We start from the raw sequence: 19,094 nt of genomic DNA, 5'->3' as shown, positions 1-19,094 counted from the left end.
TGATTTAGTCATTTTGATATTATATTGCTAAGCTAAGCCAGACGCAGGAGTTTGGCATCCCTAATTTTTCTTGTGCTTTTTATGGAACAATTTTTTTTTTTATATATTTATCTCGCTAAAATTAGTTAAAATATATAGTCTATGCATGCACCGGTCTCTGCTCGAGGTTTGGGTTGTGACAGAAACGTAGTTCTCATTCTGAAATAATATCAAATCAGTCGGTCACACTTAATTGGGATTAAAGAAATAGCTGAAAACTAAAGAAAACCAAACTATGAACACCGAAGTATTCGATAAATAGATTTGCCACAATTTTTTTTTTTTTTGCAAGCGAGAATTTCAACTAGTTTAAGAACAACGTGATAACTGGTTAACTCTTAATGATCCACGTGGTCAATGGAGCACTAAAGGCAATAATGACCCACAAAAGCCAATAAAAAACCCAAATATTTTCCGCTCAATTTCTCCATTATCACTAGCAATCACATGAACAAATTGGCCATAAAACCTTTTAGAGAGGGAGGGGGGAACTAGAAATCAGACACTATATAATAAATAACGGATCAAGGAAATCATAAGCAGAAAATCCTATTTTAGACGTGAAAGGATTATATTAACTAACGTGGGGCCGAGAAAAGTAATGTTACAGTGGAAAAAGAAATGAACCTACAAGCTTTTTCACATTTTCCAGCTTGGAGCACCTTGAACTTCAGAAAACTGCAATGTGAAGACGAACTATAATTAGTGCAGGCACTTTAAACAAAAGAACAATAGTTAAGGTCAAGTTTCTCATATCCATAATGTCAAGTTTTCAAACACATGGCTATACGTCCTATTTTAAAAATATTATCATTAAACTATAAATTGACATTGGAAAAAAAAAAAGAAAAAGAAGAAGATGGGATATATAGCTAAGTGTGATTGAAAAACTTGATATACTAAATACAAGAAACTTGATGTAAGTAATTTCTTAAACAAAATTATAGGCGTTCAGCACCATGCAGGTTCAAAATTACTCTGTAAAAGCAACAAACGAAATTAAGCCTTCAAATTCACACATACCTAAGCTCAAGATAAATCAAATCGAACGACCACACAAGTAATGTTGTCTGAGCTTCCTCGTGTGTAGGCTTCTTTAATAAGTTCTCTGGATGCAGCTTCTGCGTCTGTTATGTTTTGCACCAAAGACACCGCTTCCTGAAAGAAAAGGAACGGGACAAACAGATTTATTTCAGTCATGATAAAATACCAAAACCGTCTCATTGTGATGCAAATGTGCAAAAGGCGTTTCAAATGCCTAATCAAAAAAGTTCATGCATAAAGACCACAGCTGAGAAGAATAAGGCTATGTTTGGATGGGGAGGAAAGTGGGAGGGACGAAATACTAGGAAGAAATTTTTTTTAAAATAATAAAAAAATTTACTATTCTGAAGGAGTTTTCCCTCCTAGTATTCTTTCCTCCCTAATTTTCTTTCCATCCAAACAAAAGGTAACAGGTTGTGTATTCAGCATTTCTTAGATTTGATGGGGCCAAAAAAAAAAAAAAAAAAAGTCCCTAGCATTTTGAATCATAAATTCAGAAGCAAGACCCTTGAGAGTTGCTTCTAGCAGACAATCAATATATGTTTGGAGAATTTAAGTAGACAAAGTCCAACATTTGAACTCTACAAACAATTGACTATGACATTGTATGATTTATTCTGGAACAAAGAAGAATAAAAAGAAAAATTCGAAGTGCATGCAAATTTAAACTGGCAACTGGCAAGGTAGCATGCAACAGAAAATTGACCATACCATAAAGCTGGCAAAGCATGAAGACAATTAAGCAAAAAAGCGGAGAAGGCAGCCAAGGGTATTTGCAATAAATGTTAAGAGGAAGTCATTGTTCAGAGAATCGGCTGGCTCTACATTCTGTGAAAGGACGACGCATAAAGTATCTTACCACAACCAGAGTTCTAAACGTAACGTCCTTTAATTCTGGGATGATTTATTTGTTATTCTTCATGTATTTATTCCCCTTTATACATAAACATATATTATATTATAATTTATTGTTACTACAGCATATTTACAAGAATATGTAGGGATATTACACTCTTAAGAAAAATGCCTAATGATTGGAGAAAAAGTGCTTTAATACCTATTTACAAAAATAAAAAAGATATCCAGAACTATGCTGGCTATAGAGGGATTAAGCTCATGAGATAGACTATGAAATTGTGGGAGAAAGTGATAGAACACAGGTTGAGATTGAAGACTTGTATTTTTGAAAACCAACTTGAGTTCATGCTAGGAAGGTTGACAACAGAAACGATTTATTTGCTGAGGGGGTTAATAGAAAAGTGTTGAAGCCACGGAAGAGATTTGTATAGGATTTTTATTGATTTGGAAAAAAGTTACAACCGTGTGTCAAGAGAAGTGCTTTAGAGAGCCTTAGAAAAGAAAAGTGTATGTTTGACTTAGAATAAAGTCATATAAGACATGTATGGTCACAACCAGTGTTAAAACACCAGGCACTGAGACAAAAGACATTCCTATAAGGATTGACCTATATTAGGGATCATCTTTGAGCTCTTATTTGTTTAAACCTAATCCTTGATGATCTAACTGGGCACATAAAAAAAGAAAGCCCTAAATGCTTGCTTTTTACTGATGATATAGTTCCGTTAGCTGAATCAAAAGAAAAGATTATTGTTAAACTTGAGACATGGAGAAGAACATTGAAGTCAAAGGTTTTTTTTTTTTTTTGGTGAGTAGAAGCAAGGCAGAATATATGCATTACATTTTTTATAAGAGATGAGCTAGAACAAATTTGGAGGTTAGACTGAGAGATCAAGTCATTCTACAAGTAGAAAAGTTTAAATATTTAGGACCAATTATGCAAAAAGATGGTAAAATTGATGGTGATGTTAGTTATATAATTCAAGCTAGGTGGTTTAAATGGAGAAAAATGACGAGTTATTTGTGATTGGAAAATACCCAATAAGGTCCAAGTAAAGTTTATCGCACTGTTATAAGATCAGCAATGCTATATGGTAGTGAATGTTGGCTTTTAAAAGAACAACATGAACATAAAATAGCAGTAGTCAAAATAAGAATATTGAGATAGATATGTGGTCATACAAGAAAAGATACGATTCATAATGAACATATACACAAAAAAGTTAGAGTGGCTACTCTTGATGAGAAAATGATAGAAAACCGTTTGAAATGGTTTGTTCACGTGCAAAGAAGGTCTTTGGATATGGCGATGAAAAGAGTTGATCAAACAGTATGGAGTCTTCTAAAAAGAAATAGAGGAAGGCTAAAAGAACATTTAATGAAGTCATCGAGCAAGATCTTTTAATTAACAATATATCTAAAGATTTGGTTTTGGATAAAGCTTAATAGCGTTATGCGCTCCATGTAGCCAACTTCACCGGTAGGATAAGGCTTTATTGTTATTGTATTACTACAACATATATGTATATTGATTTCTTTGCGAATGCATAGTTATTTGAATAGCGCCGTCAATAATAAGAGCTAATTAAAAAAAAAAAAAAAAAGAAGCAAGGGAGGAAATGATAAATGATAGACAAAAAAAGGTATAATATGCACTGCTTGTATAGTAGGAATAACTTCCATATTTCTAACCTCAACCCAATCTATCACAAGCCTACATGGCCATAGCTACTAGCTCGAGTCTAGACACAAAAAATTCTTATTGCATATTTGCATTACAAAGCTAAAGTATATATTTAGTCCTTTAACTTTATAGAGAGTTTCAATTTGCTTCTTTAACTTTAAAAAGTACTTCTCTGGTCCTATTTACAGAGCAGATAGAGAAGAAAGTTTTCGGCCCTATAAAAGTTTTCATGTAAATGTACAATCTTACAATTCATTTATTATTATGTTGACTTTGTTTTTATAGGGTATAATATATATTAAAAAAAGATAAAGTTAGAAAGCTGTTAAATTTTAAATGAGAGTCAATGAAGTTTAAGGTTTTTCTTAATCTGTGTGAAACATGGTCGAAGTGACTTATACATAGAACCAGAGGAGTATATTTTTAGTCCTCTAATCCTAAAATCGTTAACAAAAAATGATGACATTGAATCTTAAATGTTGATAAAACATTCTAAAATGCTAACATATTAAGTTTAATTTTCAAACAACCATAATTGTTACAAAAAGATCATCATTTAAGCCTAACTATTATACGGTCAAAGGATTATCCTTTTTAAAAATAAGGGGCCAAATTGAAACCTTCTATAAAGTTAAGAGACCCAATGTGTGCTTTAGCCTTGTTACAAATCAGAATTAATAGAAAGAAATGAATGTTTTTCTTCACATGATTTTTATATATTATAATTCAGGTACTCTTTTGTTTAATATAAAACGGGCTCCATGGTTCTTCAATTTGCTTGCATCTTGCTTCAAATATGGCTAGTGCCAAGAACCAAACACTATTATGAAAAGTAGAGAAGACAGGAGATAAAGGGGAAAGAGAAGAAGAGAAACTGAGGAGAATTAGAGAGGAATAAGAGACTGAGAGGAGTGTGTACCATCCACCATGTTCAGGAATTTATATTCCCACTTATCTTTTTGTTTTTAAAGGGGCCAATTACAGCCACACACCCACGCATATTTACACTCGTTTCCCATGGGAAGGAAACAAACACTCTCCGTATCCACTCCAGGGTTTGAGCCTACATCCTCCTTGTTACAAGAGGAGCAAATGCACCATTGCGGCACATGAGCCACTGGCCTATATTCCTACTTAGTCACAAAACTATGACGCAATGTCAAGGAGTCAACGGAAATGGCTCTTGACAAGCCAACTTGCCAGAGCAAGTAATCCAAAGTTCAATTCTTGTCACTCCCAAATTGAGTTCCATTAAAGGGTGAGCGCATCCAACCCAAAGAGCCCTATTGTTCAAGGATATGCTAGAAATAATTAAGCTTTTTGAATTGAACCTCTCCTTGACGCCACATAGTATTAAATCTTCCAATCTAGGTGCAGTAATTCTATAACAAGGGAATTTAAATTTTTAAATACATATATGTAATACCTAGGCATCTGATAAGTCAAAACAAGTTTCCACATAATTGGAAAATTAAGATGTCTAGCCACTAAATTCTTCTTGAGATGGATGATGCAATAAAAATAGCCCAGAATTATGCACCACAAAGAAAATTGTCAAAAACCAAAAAGATGAACCTGACATATGTCGTGATTAATTTGTTCTTTCCAATATCACCCAAAAAGATTATTTATTGAAAAAGAATGAAGAAGCAGTTACAGATTCTAGCCAAGTATATACTCTCTAGTCCTAATTATAAGACATCTAGAAATTCTTCATGCTCCTTAGTATAAGCCACTTTACAAAATGTACGAATGAAGCATTTATGATTCTTTCTTCCCCCTGTGGGGGGGGGGGGGATAAACCTTTCCTTATTTTACTAATGCAACCAACCCTCTTTCTTTTCTACGTTCTGATTAGTGTGGACAACAAAGCCATTATCCCACACGTGGACCAAAAACCTGATGTGTTAAAATTAGGATTAGGTTTCAATTTTGAATGCAGAAAAAGAGAGCCCACACACCATTTATTTATGGATAATTTTAAAATATTGTGATGATTTCGTAACAAGTCAAAGTTATTAACAAATTTGAACCGATTTTCCTAATCTATAAGATTCAGTTAAGTGTCTCATAAATAGTATCGGTAGTAGAGGGAATAGTTCCCAACAAAAAATTCAACCTATATTCTTTTTCCCTTCAAAAAAAAAAAAAAAAAAAAAGAGAGATTTAGGGTTTGGCTAATATTAAACGTGTAAAGATAAACTAACCTCGTTTGATATGACGTTCCAAAGTCCATCACTAGCTATTATTATAAAATCTACACCATTAATCTCTTCTTCCTAAGCCACAGCAGTGATGAAAAAGGGTAAGAAATTAGCAGATAGCATATATACGACAATACAGGTCTTAACAAATGGGAGGTCAAATTTATAATTTTTGACAACCTGAATTTCTGGATCAGCAACAACATATGGCTTAAGAAGTTTGTCACCAAACGCACGGGAAACTGCTAGAACACCGCCAACCCGCCATGTGCCTGTGAAGATAAGTAGGAGAGTGAGCGATTTAGTATTATCCACGAAAAGAAGTTCATAACCCGTTAAATTAACCCACATGAGGTCTCTTGTCATTTAACTGGACTAACTCAAGAATCAAACATTAACTATCAATAACTTATAGATGAAAGACAAGATACAGGTTAGTAGAGCACTGGTAACAGCCAAAAAACCAGAAAAAGTAAATAAAAACAAAAGAGCAAATATACCTGCCCACATGATGAATCCGCCAGCCTGTTCAATTCTCTGACGTTCATCAGATCTATCAGGTTTGTGATCAACTGACAAAGGGATAGCTACAGCAAAACACATAAAATTCACATAACAAAGAAAGGGAAGGAAAAGAGGAAGGGGGAACAAAAAAAAAAAAAATTGCGTGGTTGATCTTTCTGGGTATTTTATAACATAAAACAGCATACATCCTAAACTAAAGAAACTGAAGTCATCTAAACCCACCTTTGAATTACACTGCAATATGTTTACAGTACTGATCAACAAATTAGGAATATTTTCTCCCTAATTTAAACTGAATTCTTTCTACATGAAAGGAAAAAACTGAGAAGGCACCAACCTGAACCAGCTCTAGAAGCAACTACTCTGGAATCACCAACATTGGCAACAACAATTCGATCCCCCACCAATACAGCTGTTGATGCAGTGGATCCAGCATCTCTATGATAACCCTTTTCCTCCTTCAGGTAATCAACATCTGTCTGTTTAAATGCTTCAACTGCAATAAGGAAAAAAAATATTAAAAAGAAAACATGTTTCTTCTTCAAGACAGCCCAGGTAGCAAAACAGCATGGAAAGATGATAGGACTCCAAGTCAGCACATTAACGCACCAGAGAAGAAATAGGGAGACTGGAGTAGTGGTTGAGTCTGTTTGCATCTTTTTAGGAGAGAAATAAACATTTGTTCAGTAATTTGGAGATTCTCCTTTTGGCTACTAAATCTAGTTAAGTGAGATCCTTGCTTAAGTAAATTGTAATAGATTTTATCCCGGCTATTAGTGAGTTGAGAGTGAGATTCTTGCCTCAACCCTCTACTAGATTATATTTCAGCTTTTTTTTTATTCACTTAATTATCTAGCCATCCGGGTTCTACCATATTGGCATCAGAGCCATGGTTGAGACTAGATCATCCCACATTCCCAACCCACCTGAAAATCCTTTAGCAGGAGATAGTGATCCTTTGACCACAATTGCTGCGCGACTAGAAAATATTGAAGCATTAACTAACAGAGTAGCCAATTTGGAGGCTGCATCTGAAAGAAGTCGAAGAGGAAACCATCGTTCTCATTGGGAAGCTGACAGTGAGGACGAACCTGAAGCATCTTATAGGCGCCGAATGCCTTACACAAAAATTGAATTCCCCAAGTTTAGCGGTGGGGATCCGCGAGGTTGGATATTGAAGGCAGAGAAATATTTTAGGTACTATGACACCCCAGAAGATTTGAAAGTGGATGTGGCATCAATGTACTTGGAGGGAGACGCGCTGGATCTATTCTCTTGGGTTAACAATGAACGCACGGTAGTGTATTGGGATGAACTTGTGAAGGCTCTTCAAGAAAACTATGGACCACCAGAATACCAAAACCCAGATGAGTACCTTTGTAGCATTCGACAGACAGGGACGGTGTCGGAGTATCGTTCTGAATTTGCTCGCAGGTCCTCACGCGTCAAGAATTGGTCAGAGCATTGCTTGTTAGGTGTCTTTATCAATGGGCTCAAGGAAGAGTTGAAGGCGGATGTACGTATACATAAGCCTAGAACTGTCTATCGAGCAACCAGTTTAGCATTAGAATATGAAACTAAGCTCCAAAATGCTAATGGGCCTAAGCCCAACATAGCCTCAGGAGTAACTCGCACTTTTTTTCCCTATACCCTGCCAGCACAAGACACAAGCATCGCACAACCATCTTCATCTGCAATTCCAAAGCTCCTTCCACCGCCAACCCCAAACACATATTTGTCTCAGCACCCATCAGCAAAATCACCCAGTTCCTCTACCTTGGAATCTGAACGCCAACGTTGCAAGGAGAAAGGGCTTTGTTATTGTTGTGGTGAAGTTTTCAAACCAGGGCACCGCTGCAACTCCTCTTTTTCTCTCCTAGAACTCATTGAAGAAGGAGAAGAAATTATCCTACCCTCAAAAGAAGATGTCAACGATATGGGAGATGGAGGGGAAGTTGAGGTTATGTTTAACGTCATGGTAGGGAAGGCAAATGCTGGAACCATGAAGCTCAAAGGTTCTATAATGGGCCGAGAGATTCTGATTTTAGTAGATAGTGGGTCTACTCACAATTTTATATCAGAAGCATTAGTTTCTGATTTGTGTCTTCCTACTAGTGTGACGTCTTCATTTGGAGTTCAAACAGGAGATGGTAGAGTGGTAAAATGCAACCGTATTTGCACAGATTTAGAGGTAAAAATTTCTGATTTAGTTATTAAACAAGATTATTTCCCCTTCACTTTAAGTGGAATTGATCTTGTTCTGGGCATTAAATGGCTGGCTTCATTGAATACCACCCAAACCAATTGGAACGAGATGTTCATGATTTTCTGGATAAATGGCAAAAAGTACAAGCTTCAGGGAGTTATTCCAGGGACCCATACTGCTGCCCAATTTCAAAGTCTGCTCTTATTAGAAATTCAAATGAATGGGAACCATCGGTCAAAGGCAAATCCAATGGATAAGGGAACAGTTCAAGGCAAGTCGTGTCTTCAGGGAGGGAGTATTGATAGGACTCCAAGTCAGCACATTAACGCACCAGAGAAGAAATAGGGAGACTGGAGTAGTGGTTGAGTCTGTTTGCATCTTTTTAGGAGAGAAATAAACATTTGTTCAGTAATTTGGAGATTCTCCTTTTGGCTACTAAATCTAGTTAAGTGAGATCCTTGCTTAAGTAAATTTTAGTAGATTTTATCCCGGCTATTAGTGAGTTGAGAGTGAGATTCTTGCCTCAACCCTCTACTAGATTATATTTCAGCTTTTTTTTTTATTCACTTAATTATCTAGCCATCCGGGTTGGTTCTACCAAAAGAATGGAACTGATAGCCTCAACCAATCCAAATAGAACTTGTATTCTCCATTAACAGCCAATCTAATCATTACCCCTTAATAACCAACCCCAGCAGGTAGTAAAATCACTTAGTTATCATAACTATCTCTCCCTTCAGTAACTAGCTACAACAATTAACTGCAAAATAATCCCATAAAACTTTTGTCGTTGTTGTTGTTTTTTTTTTTTTTTTTTTGGGGGGGGGGGTGTGTTCCTCTAAACTCTGCCACAAACCACATTAACTGTGGCATGCCTTGCCTCTCTCATTTTTTCTTCTCATGAGGTCCACCTATTGAACATAATATATAAATGCTCATACGGTCATACCAATGGCTGTCTTTGTGTCTTTGATAAAGTCAGGATGGCTGCTTATATTCTTAAAGAGATTCTTTTTCAAGTATTCAGCGGTCCGAGAACCTCCATGACCTGATAAAAACCAAAAATAAATAAAAGTAAGCAGAAAAGAAACAAAAGTAGAAACACGAACGTCACAGATAGAAGAAGAAAGAAAGAAAAGGAAAAAAAGAATAAGAAAAAAGGGTGTAGAGATATGAATAAAAGGTGTAAAACATAACAATCATGAGAAGGAACAATGGGCTTGGTCCAAAAAACGGAAGGAACAATGGGCATGTAACCACTCAAATTTTAGACATCTAGATCCAGATCCAAAGTATATATCCAATATCCAATATCCAAAGTCAATTCAACATTTGGTAAATGGGTATAGTTCTAATATCTGTACCTAAAGTACCTAAATGATTTTACAAGGATTGAGCACAAGCCATGGCGACACAGAATATCCAAAAATATTAAACAATTATACTTATTTTTCAAAATACAATATAAAATATATATTTAAATTTTATAATTAATGATCTTCTTATCTCAATAGTTGTGTAGGGAGGCATTTCCTTGTAAACATTACCAGCTTAGCTCCTTTTTGGGATCCAGGCCCATTTCGCCATTCCACTTGTTAAACATTTTTCAAAAGAACCACTATTATTCATGATTCATTTGATTTTTATATAGTTTTTTGTATCATTCTTTTGTTTTGTTTTGTTTTTTTTTTTTTTTTTTTTGGTGCTACTAATTTATATCTCTTGGACTATGATACTGTATGATATTTCTTTAGAGCTTAAAGTATAATATAGGAATCAGCAAATTTAGCCTTTAATAACGCATGAAGAACATTAGCTCAACAAATAAATAGGTAGCAAATAAATTCGGTAGTATATAATATAATTTTCTTATGGATAATAATATATAGTCTAATTACTACGTCTAATAAACAGATTCTAGATATTTTGTGAGGGTACCATATCCGCTCAGTGATTTAGGATGAACCAGGCATCCAAAGGCTAAATCTTAATCCACCTATTTTTTTCTTAAAATAAGATTTCAGTTCTGCTATCTACACCTTATCCAATAATTGACATCTTATGAAAATCGGGGACACTTTTCAGATGAAGATCACCTGTTACCCAAAATACCCAAACCCATTGCCATCCCTAGCAATGAGCTCAATAAGATTATGAAGAAAAGGAATAAAAAGAAATGGAAGAAATGAATAAGAGATATAGGTAAGATATAGGCTACATTGCCTTCAAATTTAGCATAGAACGATGCATATTTTTCTGTACGTTGCATGAAGTATTGAAGCCTGAGCTGAGTCACATGGTTCATTGTTTTCAATTCCAAGACGAGTAAATTTGATAGTAGAAGGTAACCAGTTCATCAGTCTAAGAGATTAACCAGGTTCTCGGACTTATTATTTCATACTTGTTTGCTGCCTTGATTATTGATGGATTTTCCAGTAATCTATAAAAGCTGAAAAGAATGGCGTATAGTCTCTCTAATTTTACATAAGTAAATTCTAACTTTTATGAGTTTAGGATTTCTGGGCTGATCTAGGATTTGAAATTAGCTTTGGCATATTTCTGTGTTATTTTGCAGCTAAATGCCCAACCCTGACCATCTTTAAAATCTTAATTGCAGAAGGTAAAACCACAAGATGATCCACCTAACCTTTCTGAGCTTTATCCTTTTTTTCAATTTAATAACTTTTAGAATTGTAAGAATTCATCATAAGCAAAAACACGAAGTTTCCTAACCCAGTCTCAAGCCAAACTTATCAACCTCTACAATGGACCATGAAAAGAGACGTGAGACTTTAATTACTGATAAGTTAGTGACTAAAGATAACACAATAGATTATTCAATGTATAATTATATATTTTCTGATTTTTTACGTATTTTACACTTCTATTATTCTTATCTCTGTATACACTATGCTCCTATATTAAGCCTTTTGCTATTGTATTGGGAGTAATTATTAGGAGAAAGACTTGATTGGTTCAGAATTCTGTCTAATCCCTCATATTCTCCTGCTCCTCCCTTTCCCCCTTCAGATCTCCATCTCATCCTTTCTGTTTCTGCTTTTGTCTTTGACTTCCATCCCTCTTTGCATCTCTGTTCTACATTGCTGTAAGACAAGGATGACAAGGAAGGGAACACAAACATTTCATAACAACTTTTCCTCTATTTCATGCCACAAAATACTAAAACTAATATCACAACACATATAGATAACAAACTGCTTTTTACCTTTATTAGAAAAAAAAAAAAATAAAGATGAGGCCTGTGTGCTGGAAAACAGGAACTTTCAACATACCATCAAAAACAGCAAAAAAGGCAACCATCTGACCATCAACCTCTGATATCCTTGTCTCATAGAAATCCTCCATTGAAGTCCTTTTACCCTTGAAGCTGGAATATCCATAGCTCAATCTTCCATTTTGACTTCCCGAGAGACAGCTAATAAAAGACAGACCACTTTAGTCTATTACACAATTGTTTTAGGGACAATAACAGCGTGAACAAAATATTGAAGGCAATCCTACAAATCCATGGTGCTTTTTATCAGTCTTAGGAACTTCCAAAGTCCTAGTAAAATAATACTCATGGAATTGTTATTGAGTATTGAAACCCTTAAGCCTCTCAACAAGAAACATATCATTTATCAAAAAGGGTGAAAAAAGAAATTTATCATGCCATCATATTTTGCCATGATGTCCCTTCTTTTTCAGACAAATCGTTTGTCAATAGCACATAAAAGGGTAAGAACATCTAAAAATACCCAGTATCTGGTATTTTCTATGATAACAATAGCAAAAGTATATTCAGAACCCCCTCAAATTTTGTTTGGGCAGTGGACCCAAAATTTAAAAACCAGTTTCTATTTCTAAACTTGCTTCTTCTAAGCACAAGTTTTTCTGCTGGGAGATTCCGTCAGAGCATTAATTAAAGGAAAATTTGACAATTAGGCTGACAGTGAAAAGTTCAAAACAAATCAACCGTAGACAACAGCTAGAAGAAGCTGTTCAGACAAATTACAAAGCCCAGATGAACGCATGTATTGCCAAATTGAATTATCCTGGCAAGGCTCCTGTTTGTTAAAGCAGAAAAAGTTACTCTAAAACTTTTCCAACGAACAGTGTTTTACATCATGTTTTAATTATAACATTATTACGAAAAAGAACACCATCAATCAGTATACTATTCAGTAAGAACAAAATCTATGCAACCAAAATTTACAGTTAAAATTTTGGAGGTTCAATTTTCCAACAATTTCAAATGACAATCAATTTATGCACATATTTGGTAAAAACAATTGATAAACAGATGTTGTGGAATGTCTATTGAAAAGGAAAACCGAAGATATCACCACAATGTGATCATTCCATTTGAAATGATATAAGGTGCCGTTTAGATAGATGGATTTGGGCTTCAATTTAACATTTAAAATTCATGTATTTAAAATCCTTTGTTTGGGTAGTATTAAAAATCCACACCGATAAGAATGAGTTATCCTACATGTAGAGTTGTCCTACTTGCGGAGCTTATCCACTTGTTTGGGTAGTATTGAACGAGGATGGTGTGGATTTGAAATAATTAGGCTAGTTAGGTATTTGAAATATTAAACGAATTGTAATAAAAAAATTTCTTGGATTTGGATCAAATCCAAATTCATAAAATTTTATGCATCCATGGATTTGGTTCAAATCCAAATCCAAATCCCCACTAATCCCAACGTAACATATATGTTTTGACAAGCTATAGTTTGCATCAAATTATGGTATCGAACAATTTAATTCTAGCTTTAGTGGTCTTGGGTTTACGCTAAGTGAGAAATCAACTTATGGTTTCTTGCTATAAATATTGGAAGGAAAAGATAATCGTTTTTTTTAAATTAAAGATCAATATCTATATCTATATATAAATATATATATATATATATATATATATATAAAACCTATTGAAAGCCAAACTATTCAGAGCCAAAAACAATGTGGCTTCAACTTCAAGCTTTGTGCAACACAGAAGGCCCAACATCTATTTGATTGGAAAAGCATGTAATACATCAAATGGGGACAAACAAGGCTCCCAGAGAATTAATAAAACAAGTGAAAAAAGAAGTAAGCAACACTAGCTCAAAAACGCTTTACAGTCCCTTCAAATTCTCAAAATAACTCATCTTGAAAGACCATTTGTTGACTGGACAGCTAGAGGGAGGCCAAGTTCCTTCCTCAAGAAAATTTGCCGAGAGAAACATTATAGACAATACAAGCCAGCAGAAACACCCTGCCAAAAAGACTGCTTGCTCCTTAAGATTCCCAAAACCCTTGAACGCAATAGCTTAAAAAGGTCTGCATCCACTGGTGACTTAATTGAAAGATACTACATAATTAATAGATATTTTGAAAGAAGCGAATCAGAAATCCTCCCTCAATTTGCATACATTTCTAAATCATTCACTTTTTTGGCATGAAAACTGGGGACTCAATCAAATCATTAAATGAAAAATTGAATGATTATCATAACGAGCTTCAGCCAATTGCAAAATAATCATTAGACATGGGTATTAACATCAACAATATTTTCAAAGGATGACTAATTTAAGAGCCCCCTCTGACATAGAGGAACAGAAATAAAAACAAAAAACCCCCACACTTCACAGAAACTTGACACAGGAAAGTATTCCTGAATGCCAATCCCCTTGATAGGCAGGTTTTTTTATCAACGCCGAGTTCAAACCCAGGAACTCATTCAAGTGTGCGTCGCTGTTAACTAGCAGTTGACCCCTTGATAGGCAGCTTGGTCTTTGTAAAACATCATATAATTATTTATTCAGAGTTACAAGGATTCATGGGTACTAACATGTTGAAACCATCACTAACGAATGGCTCCGTTAAATTTTTCTTTTTAGTCACCACTGACAACTGATTTCAACAATCTAATCACAAATTTTAACGAATTTCTCCGGTTCGTGCTATAGTCATAATAAAAATATTCCTGACAAATTCTTGAAAAACCAACACATGGCCGGGTCATGAACCGAATTCAATAATAACGGGCAACATTAAACGAATTGCGCTGCAAAAATCAACCATATACCACATGCCATGACCATGATATGCAAACAAGAGTCAGGCATAATAAGAGACCTCCATCTCAATATTCATAATTTCCCATAAGAACTCGAAAACCCAATATGCAGCCCAATCAAGCACAACATAAAATGGGGAGAGGTGGGAAGCGAAATTGAAAAATTGAAAATTTCAAACAAGCACCCGACTTCAGCGTCCCATGAGTAGCGGAAAGTGGGACCCACCTGACGCCGCCACCGCTGAAGAGCGAATTGTTATCCTTGGAGAAGATCACAGGTTTCGGTGCCGGTGGCTGCCCGGCCTGATCGGTATCGGCCGAAGGCAGAGCGGAGGCAGAATGGGATGAAGAATCCGTGGCACTAGAAGAGGCGGAAGGTGAGGCAGAATCTGTGGAGGCCGAAACAGTGGGAGGGACAGGAGGCGGGTCCGTATCAGTGATCATTCTGCCATTTCAGTGTCAGCGAGCATACCTTTTCTTTGAACTCTTCTGCCTTTCCGCTGTGCTTTGTTCTTCGGACCTGCTGCGCTCTTTTGGGTCCCCTCGTTTATCTCGCTCACTTTGTCCCCCATGTGGTTTTTGGCTTTTTGCAAAGTGCAATTTACCTTGTCACCCAAAAAAAAAAAAAAGTGTAATTTACCCACCACTTCTTGTCCGTTAGATTAGTTTTTGGCAAAAACGACATTTAAAGGCCTTAAAATTTGTATAATCTTAAATAAAGCAAAATATATTGATTACTCTGCTATTTTATCTAAATTACAGAAATTTTTTCTTTATGTTGAAAACATGTATAAATCTTCCTTTAAATTAAAATCTATCTTACACAAACCTCCTTTATATTTTTAAAATTTTATTTCTATCTATCAAACTGTTAGTTGATTATTAAATTTAACTTTTAAATTTTTGTTTCAACCAAAATATTTCTCATTAACATAACTCTTAGTTAAAAATTTATATCTAAAAAAAATAATTTTTGATACAATAAAAAAATAATTTTAATGCATTTGCATTTTCAAAATGTTTTATATGTCATAAAATTTTAATTTTGATTATATTATAGAATTATATAATTTTAATTCTTCATGAAATATTGAAACTTAAGATTTTTTTAATGGCTAGAAAATATTTTGAATGCTTATTTTTTTCATCACATAATATGAATTATGTGAGTTTGAAAAATTATATAAATCATTTAAATTTATAATTTAAATTTTTTATATAATTTTTCAAACTAAAAAAGATTTGTTGCAAACATTTATAACTTATTTAATTTGATCGATTATATATTTGTTTAAAAAATTAACCAAGTTTCTATTCAATATTTTTTTCTACGTTTACATTAACTAAAGTACTTAATTTTTTGGCCCCATACAATAAAAACATTAAACAAACAACAATTTTCAAAAATTAAAAAAATAAGGTAAAGGAAAAAATCTTAAATTCGTCAAGATAGTTTTAACAAAAATTTAGGGATTTAGTATTATGAAGAGTAAATTAGTAAATAGAAAGTATTTCAATATAAATTTTAATTAAAAAAGCATCTTTTTGAAATATTCTTGATGGTTTGAACTTAGGTATATATTTTTAAAATAGAGGAGAAATCCGTGTAATTAAAATAAAATATAAGAGAGGTTACAATATTTTACTCTTTTAAATAATGTACTTGTAATATATCATTATTTTAAATTAGGATTTTGAAATTCAAGCAAATATATTCCCATCTATAGGGAACAAAGTAAAGATCTCCTTACTAAATACTCACTAACGTCCAGCCACCACCACACCACCACTCCACCACCACTCCAGGCTCCTGCTAGCATCAAAGCTATCAACTACTAGTGAGCTAACTGCTAAGGGAGGTTTTTTATTTTGTAAGTGGGGTTGGTGAGATTTGATCTCTCGTGCTAAAATTAAGTCTGAGCATTGAGCCAGCAACTCTTGTCAACATTATAATACAAAAAATAAACAAATAAGTTAACTCTTATACTTGACTACAAGTTGTTCACAATACTTTAGATGAAAATAATAAGTTCTAAATGTAAAATGCAAGTCTCAAGTTGAGATCATTAGCATTTTTTTTTTTCTAATTCATAAGATGTGAAATGGGATAGTAATTGATTCAAGAAGGACATTTTTTTTTAATAACCCATATGAGAATAACAAGTTTTGAATGCAAAGTGACTAAAGTAGTGATTATGAACTACTGTTTTTGAATATCAAAGAGCATTTTTTTTTTCACAATTCATTTAGAAATAACAAATTTTGAATGTAAAGTAATGAGTTCAAAGTAGAGATTATCAATTACATTTTTAAATAACCAAAAGCATATTTTTTTCATAATTCACTTAAAAATAACAAATTTTGAACATAAAATTACTAGTCTCAAGTAGATATTACCAACATATTTTTTCCAAACAGAAGAAAAAGTTACACATCAACATTATCACTAACATGTTACCATTAATAACTGTGGTTTTTTTTTTTGGCAACCCATACAATTTGTTTCATTTTTTTATTTTTTTAAATCTTTATGAGTCTGGGAGAAGTTAAACAAATAATAAATTCCAGATAACTATGGTAAGTGTGTGACCTGCTAAAAAGGTAATAAATGCTAAATAAATGCTAACCAAGAAAGTATAAATTTAATTAACATATTCTTTTTTTTTTGTAGGCATTTACTGCCTTTTTTTTTGCAGGTCACACACTTGCCATATTTATCCAGATTTTTTTTTTGAACTTCTCACAACCTCATATATTTTTTTTAAAATAAAAATTTATAAAAATGAAAAAATTGCAATTGTTTAAAAAAAAAAAAGCCTATAGTGGTTAATGGTAATATGTTAGTGAAAGCATTAATGTGTAACTTTTTCTTCTATTTAGAAAAAAATATGTTAGTAATCTCTATTAGATGCTAGTCATTTTGAATTTAAAATTTATTATTTCCAACTAAATTATGAAAAAAATATGTTTTTGGTTTTCAAAAAGTAATTGGTAGTCTCTACTTTGGACTCATCATTTTACATTTAAAACTTATAATTCCGAGGTGGATTGTGGAAATATATGCTCTTTGGTATTCAAAAAAGTAATTAGTAATCTCTATTTCATGATTTGGAGAAAGCTTATGACAGGTCCGGTGACCCTTTCTTCTGGATTGCTTACGGGAGTTGCACTTGCCTCAGAATGTTGTTATTGTGGTTAGACATTGTGTGGCCTCTACCAATATGCAATTATTGTGGAATAGAGCTTATGGCGATAATTTTCATCCTACTAGAGGTCTTCGACAGGGAGATCCCATGTCCCCCTATTTGTTTGTGATTGTGATGGAAAAACTGGCGCATCTCAAGCAGAACAAAGTTGAGGAAAATCATTGGCTTCCCTTTCAACTTAAGAAAAATGGTACAATGGTTTCCCATTCATTTTTTTGCTAATGATCTTTTCTTATTTGCTAAAACTAGTATGGAACAAGGTGGTCTGATTAGAGCTTGTCTTGATGACTTCTGTGTTGCTTCAGGGGAAAAAGTAAATAATTCTAAATCTCACATTTTCTTCTCAAATAATGTGAACCATAATAAAGTTCAAGAGATCAGCAGTTTCTTGGGATTTATTCCTACGTTTGATATGGGGAAATATTTAGGGGTTCCAATTCATCACAAAAGGGTCTCAAAACACACCTATCAGTTTGTCCTTGATAAAATGGATGCTAGGCTCTACTTAGAACTCAAAGTCCCTTCCTATGGCTGCCCAATGTACTTTGGTGTCCTCAATCTTGTCTACTATTCTAACCTATAGCATGCAGTCGGCATCTCTCCCTATATTTGTGTGCATGAAGATTGATCAAAAGTGTCATAATTTTATTTAGGGTGGCGGGGATGAGCAGAGAAAGGTCCACTTATTGTCTTGGGATAATGTTTGCAAATTTAAAGATAAAGGCGGGTTACATCTCAGGCAAGCCAAATTGCAAAATAATGTTTTTGTGATGAAACTAAGCTGGTCTTTTATTTAGAGAAGGGATGTTCCTTGGGTTCAATTTATGTGAGAGAAGTATGTGAGAATGTCTGATCACCTAAGAGGGGGTAAATTGGGTGTTAATTAAAATCAAAAAATATTTTCATAATATAATGAAATCCATCAGAAATTCTGAGTAAGAAAAAATGAATCGACATAAGCATATAAAGTGGTAAGGGAAGAGATGATGCAAAGTTTGACTTATCTTGGTTTGGTCCTTACTGACATACGTCTAGTCCACAGGCTCCTTCTGAGATTTTCAATCCACTATCTACCTCAAGTTTAACATGGGTACTTGAGAACCACTACAACCATAAGTTTGATTCGGGTACTTGTGACGCCACTTACAATCCTTAGACTAATCAGTCTATTCAACAACAACCTCATACTGAGGTAAATACTCCCCTTTACACATCGTAAGGATACAATCTGATAATGATAATGAAGATTCTCTCAAAGAAG

General features: G+C 34.0%; 1 protein-coding gene across 2 annotated transcripts; it reads right to left on the bottom strand.

Moving 5' to 3' along the window:
- Nucleotides 1-434: 434 nt before the first annotated feature.
- Nucleotides 435-15,152, bottom strand: LOC114740663 (probable protein phosphatase 2C 11). 2 transcript variants are annotated; one of them, XM_028928858.1, is made up of 9 exons: nucleotides 14,854-15,151; nucleotides 11,854-11,996; nucleotides 9,510-9,608; nucleotides 6,692-6,850; nucleotides 6,330-6,416; nucleotides 6,010-6,101; nucleotides 5,833-5,904; nucleotides 1,063-1,197; nucleotides 435-717 (listed from the first exon to the last, which is right to left on the bottom strand). In XM_028928858.1, the coding sequence occupies exons 1-8, from the start codon at nucleotides 15,069-15,071 to the stop codon at nucleotides 1,069-1,071; spliced, it is 999 nt and encodes a 332-aa protein (XP_028784691.1). In that variant the 5' UTR covers nucleotides 15,072-15,151; the 3' UTR covers nucleotides 435-717; nucleotides 1,063-1,068. The 2 variants fall into 2 exon arrangements, with proteins under 2 accessions (XP_028784691.1, XP_028784702.1); XM_028928869.1 differs by lacking the exon at nucleotides 5,833-5,904 and having other exon boundaries at nucleotides 14,854-15,152.
- Between the last annotated feature and the right edge of the window lie 3,942 nt (nucleotides 15,153-19,094).

Source organism: Neltuma alba, unplaced genomic scaffold (genome assembly GCF_004799145.2).
Source record: "Neltuma alba isolate B1F8T4 unplaced genomic scaffold, ASM479914v2 tig00000570_pilon, whole genome shotgun sequence".
Taxonomy (NCBI): Eukaryota; Viridiplantae; Streptophyta; class Magnoliopsida; order Fabales; family Fabaceae; genus Neltuma; species Neltuma alba.
This window is presented reverse-complemented; position numbering and strand designations above follow the sequence as displayed.

Excerpts from the sequence above, each read along its gene's own strand:
- LOC114740663 (XM_028928858.1), bottom strand. The coding sequence starts at position 15,071 with ATGATCACTGATACGGACCCGCCTCCTGTCCCTCCCACTGTTTCGGCC. Across the intron at positions 6,102-6,329 it reads CGGATTCATCATGTGGGCAG|GCACATGGCGGGTTGGCGGT; the intron begins GTATATTTGCTC and ends TTATCTTCACAG. Across the intron at positions 1,198-5,832 it reads GGAACGTCATATCAAACGAG|GAAGCGGTGTCTTTGGTGCA; the intron begins GTTAGTTTATCT and ends CTTTTCTTTCAG.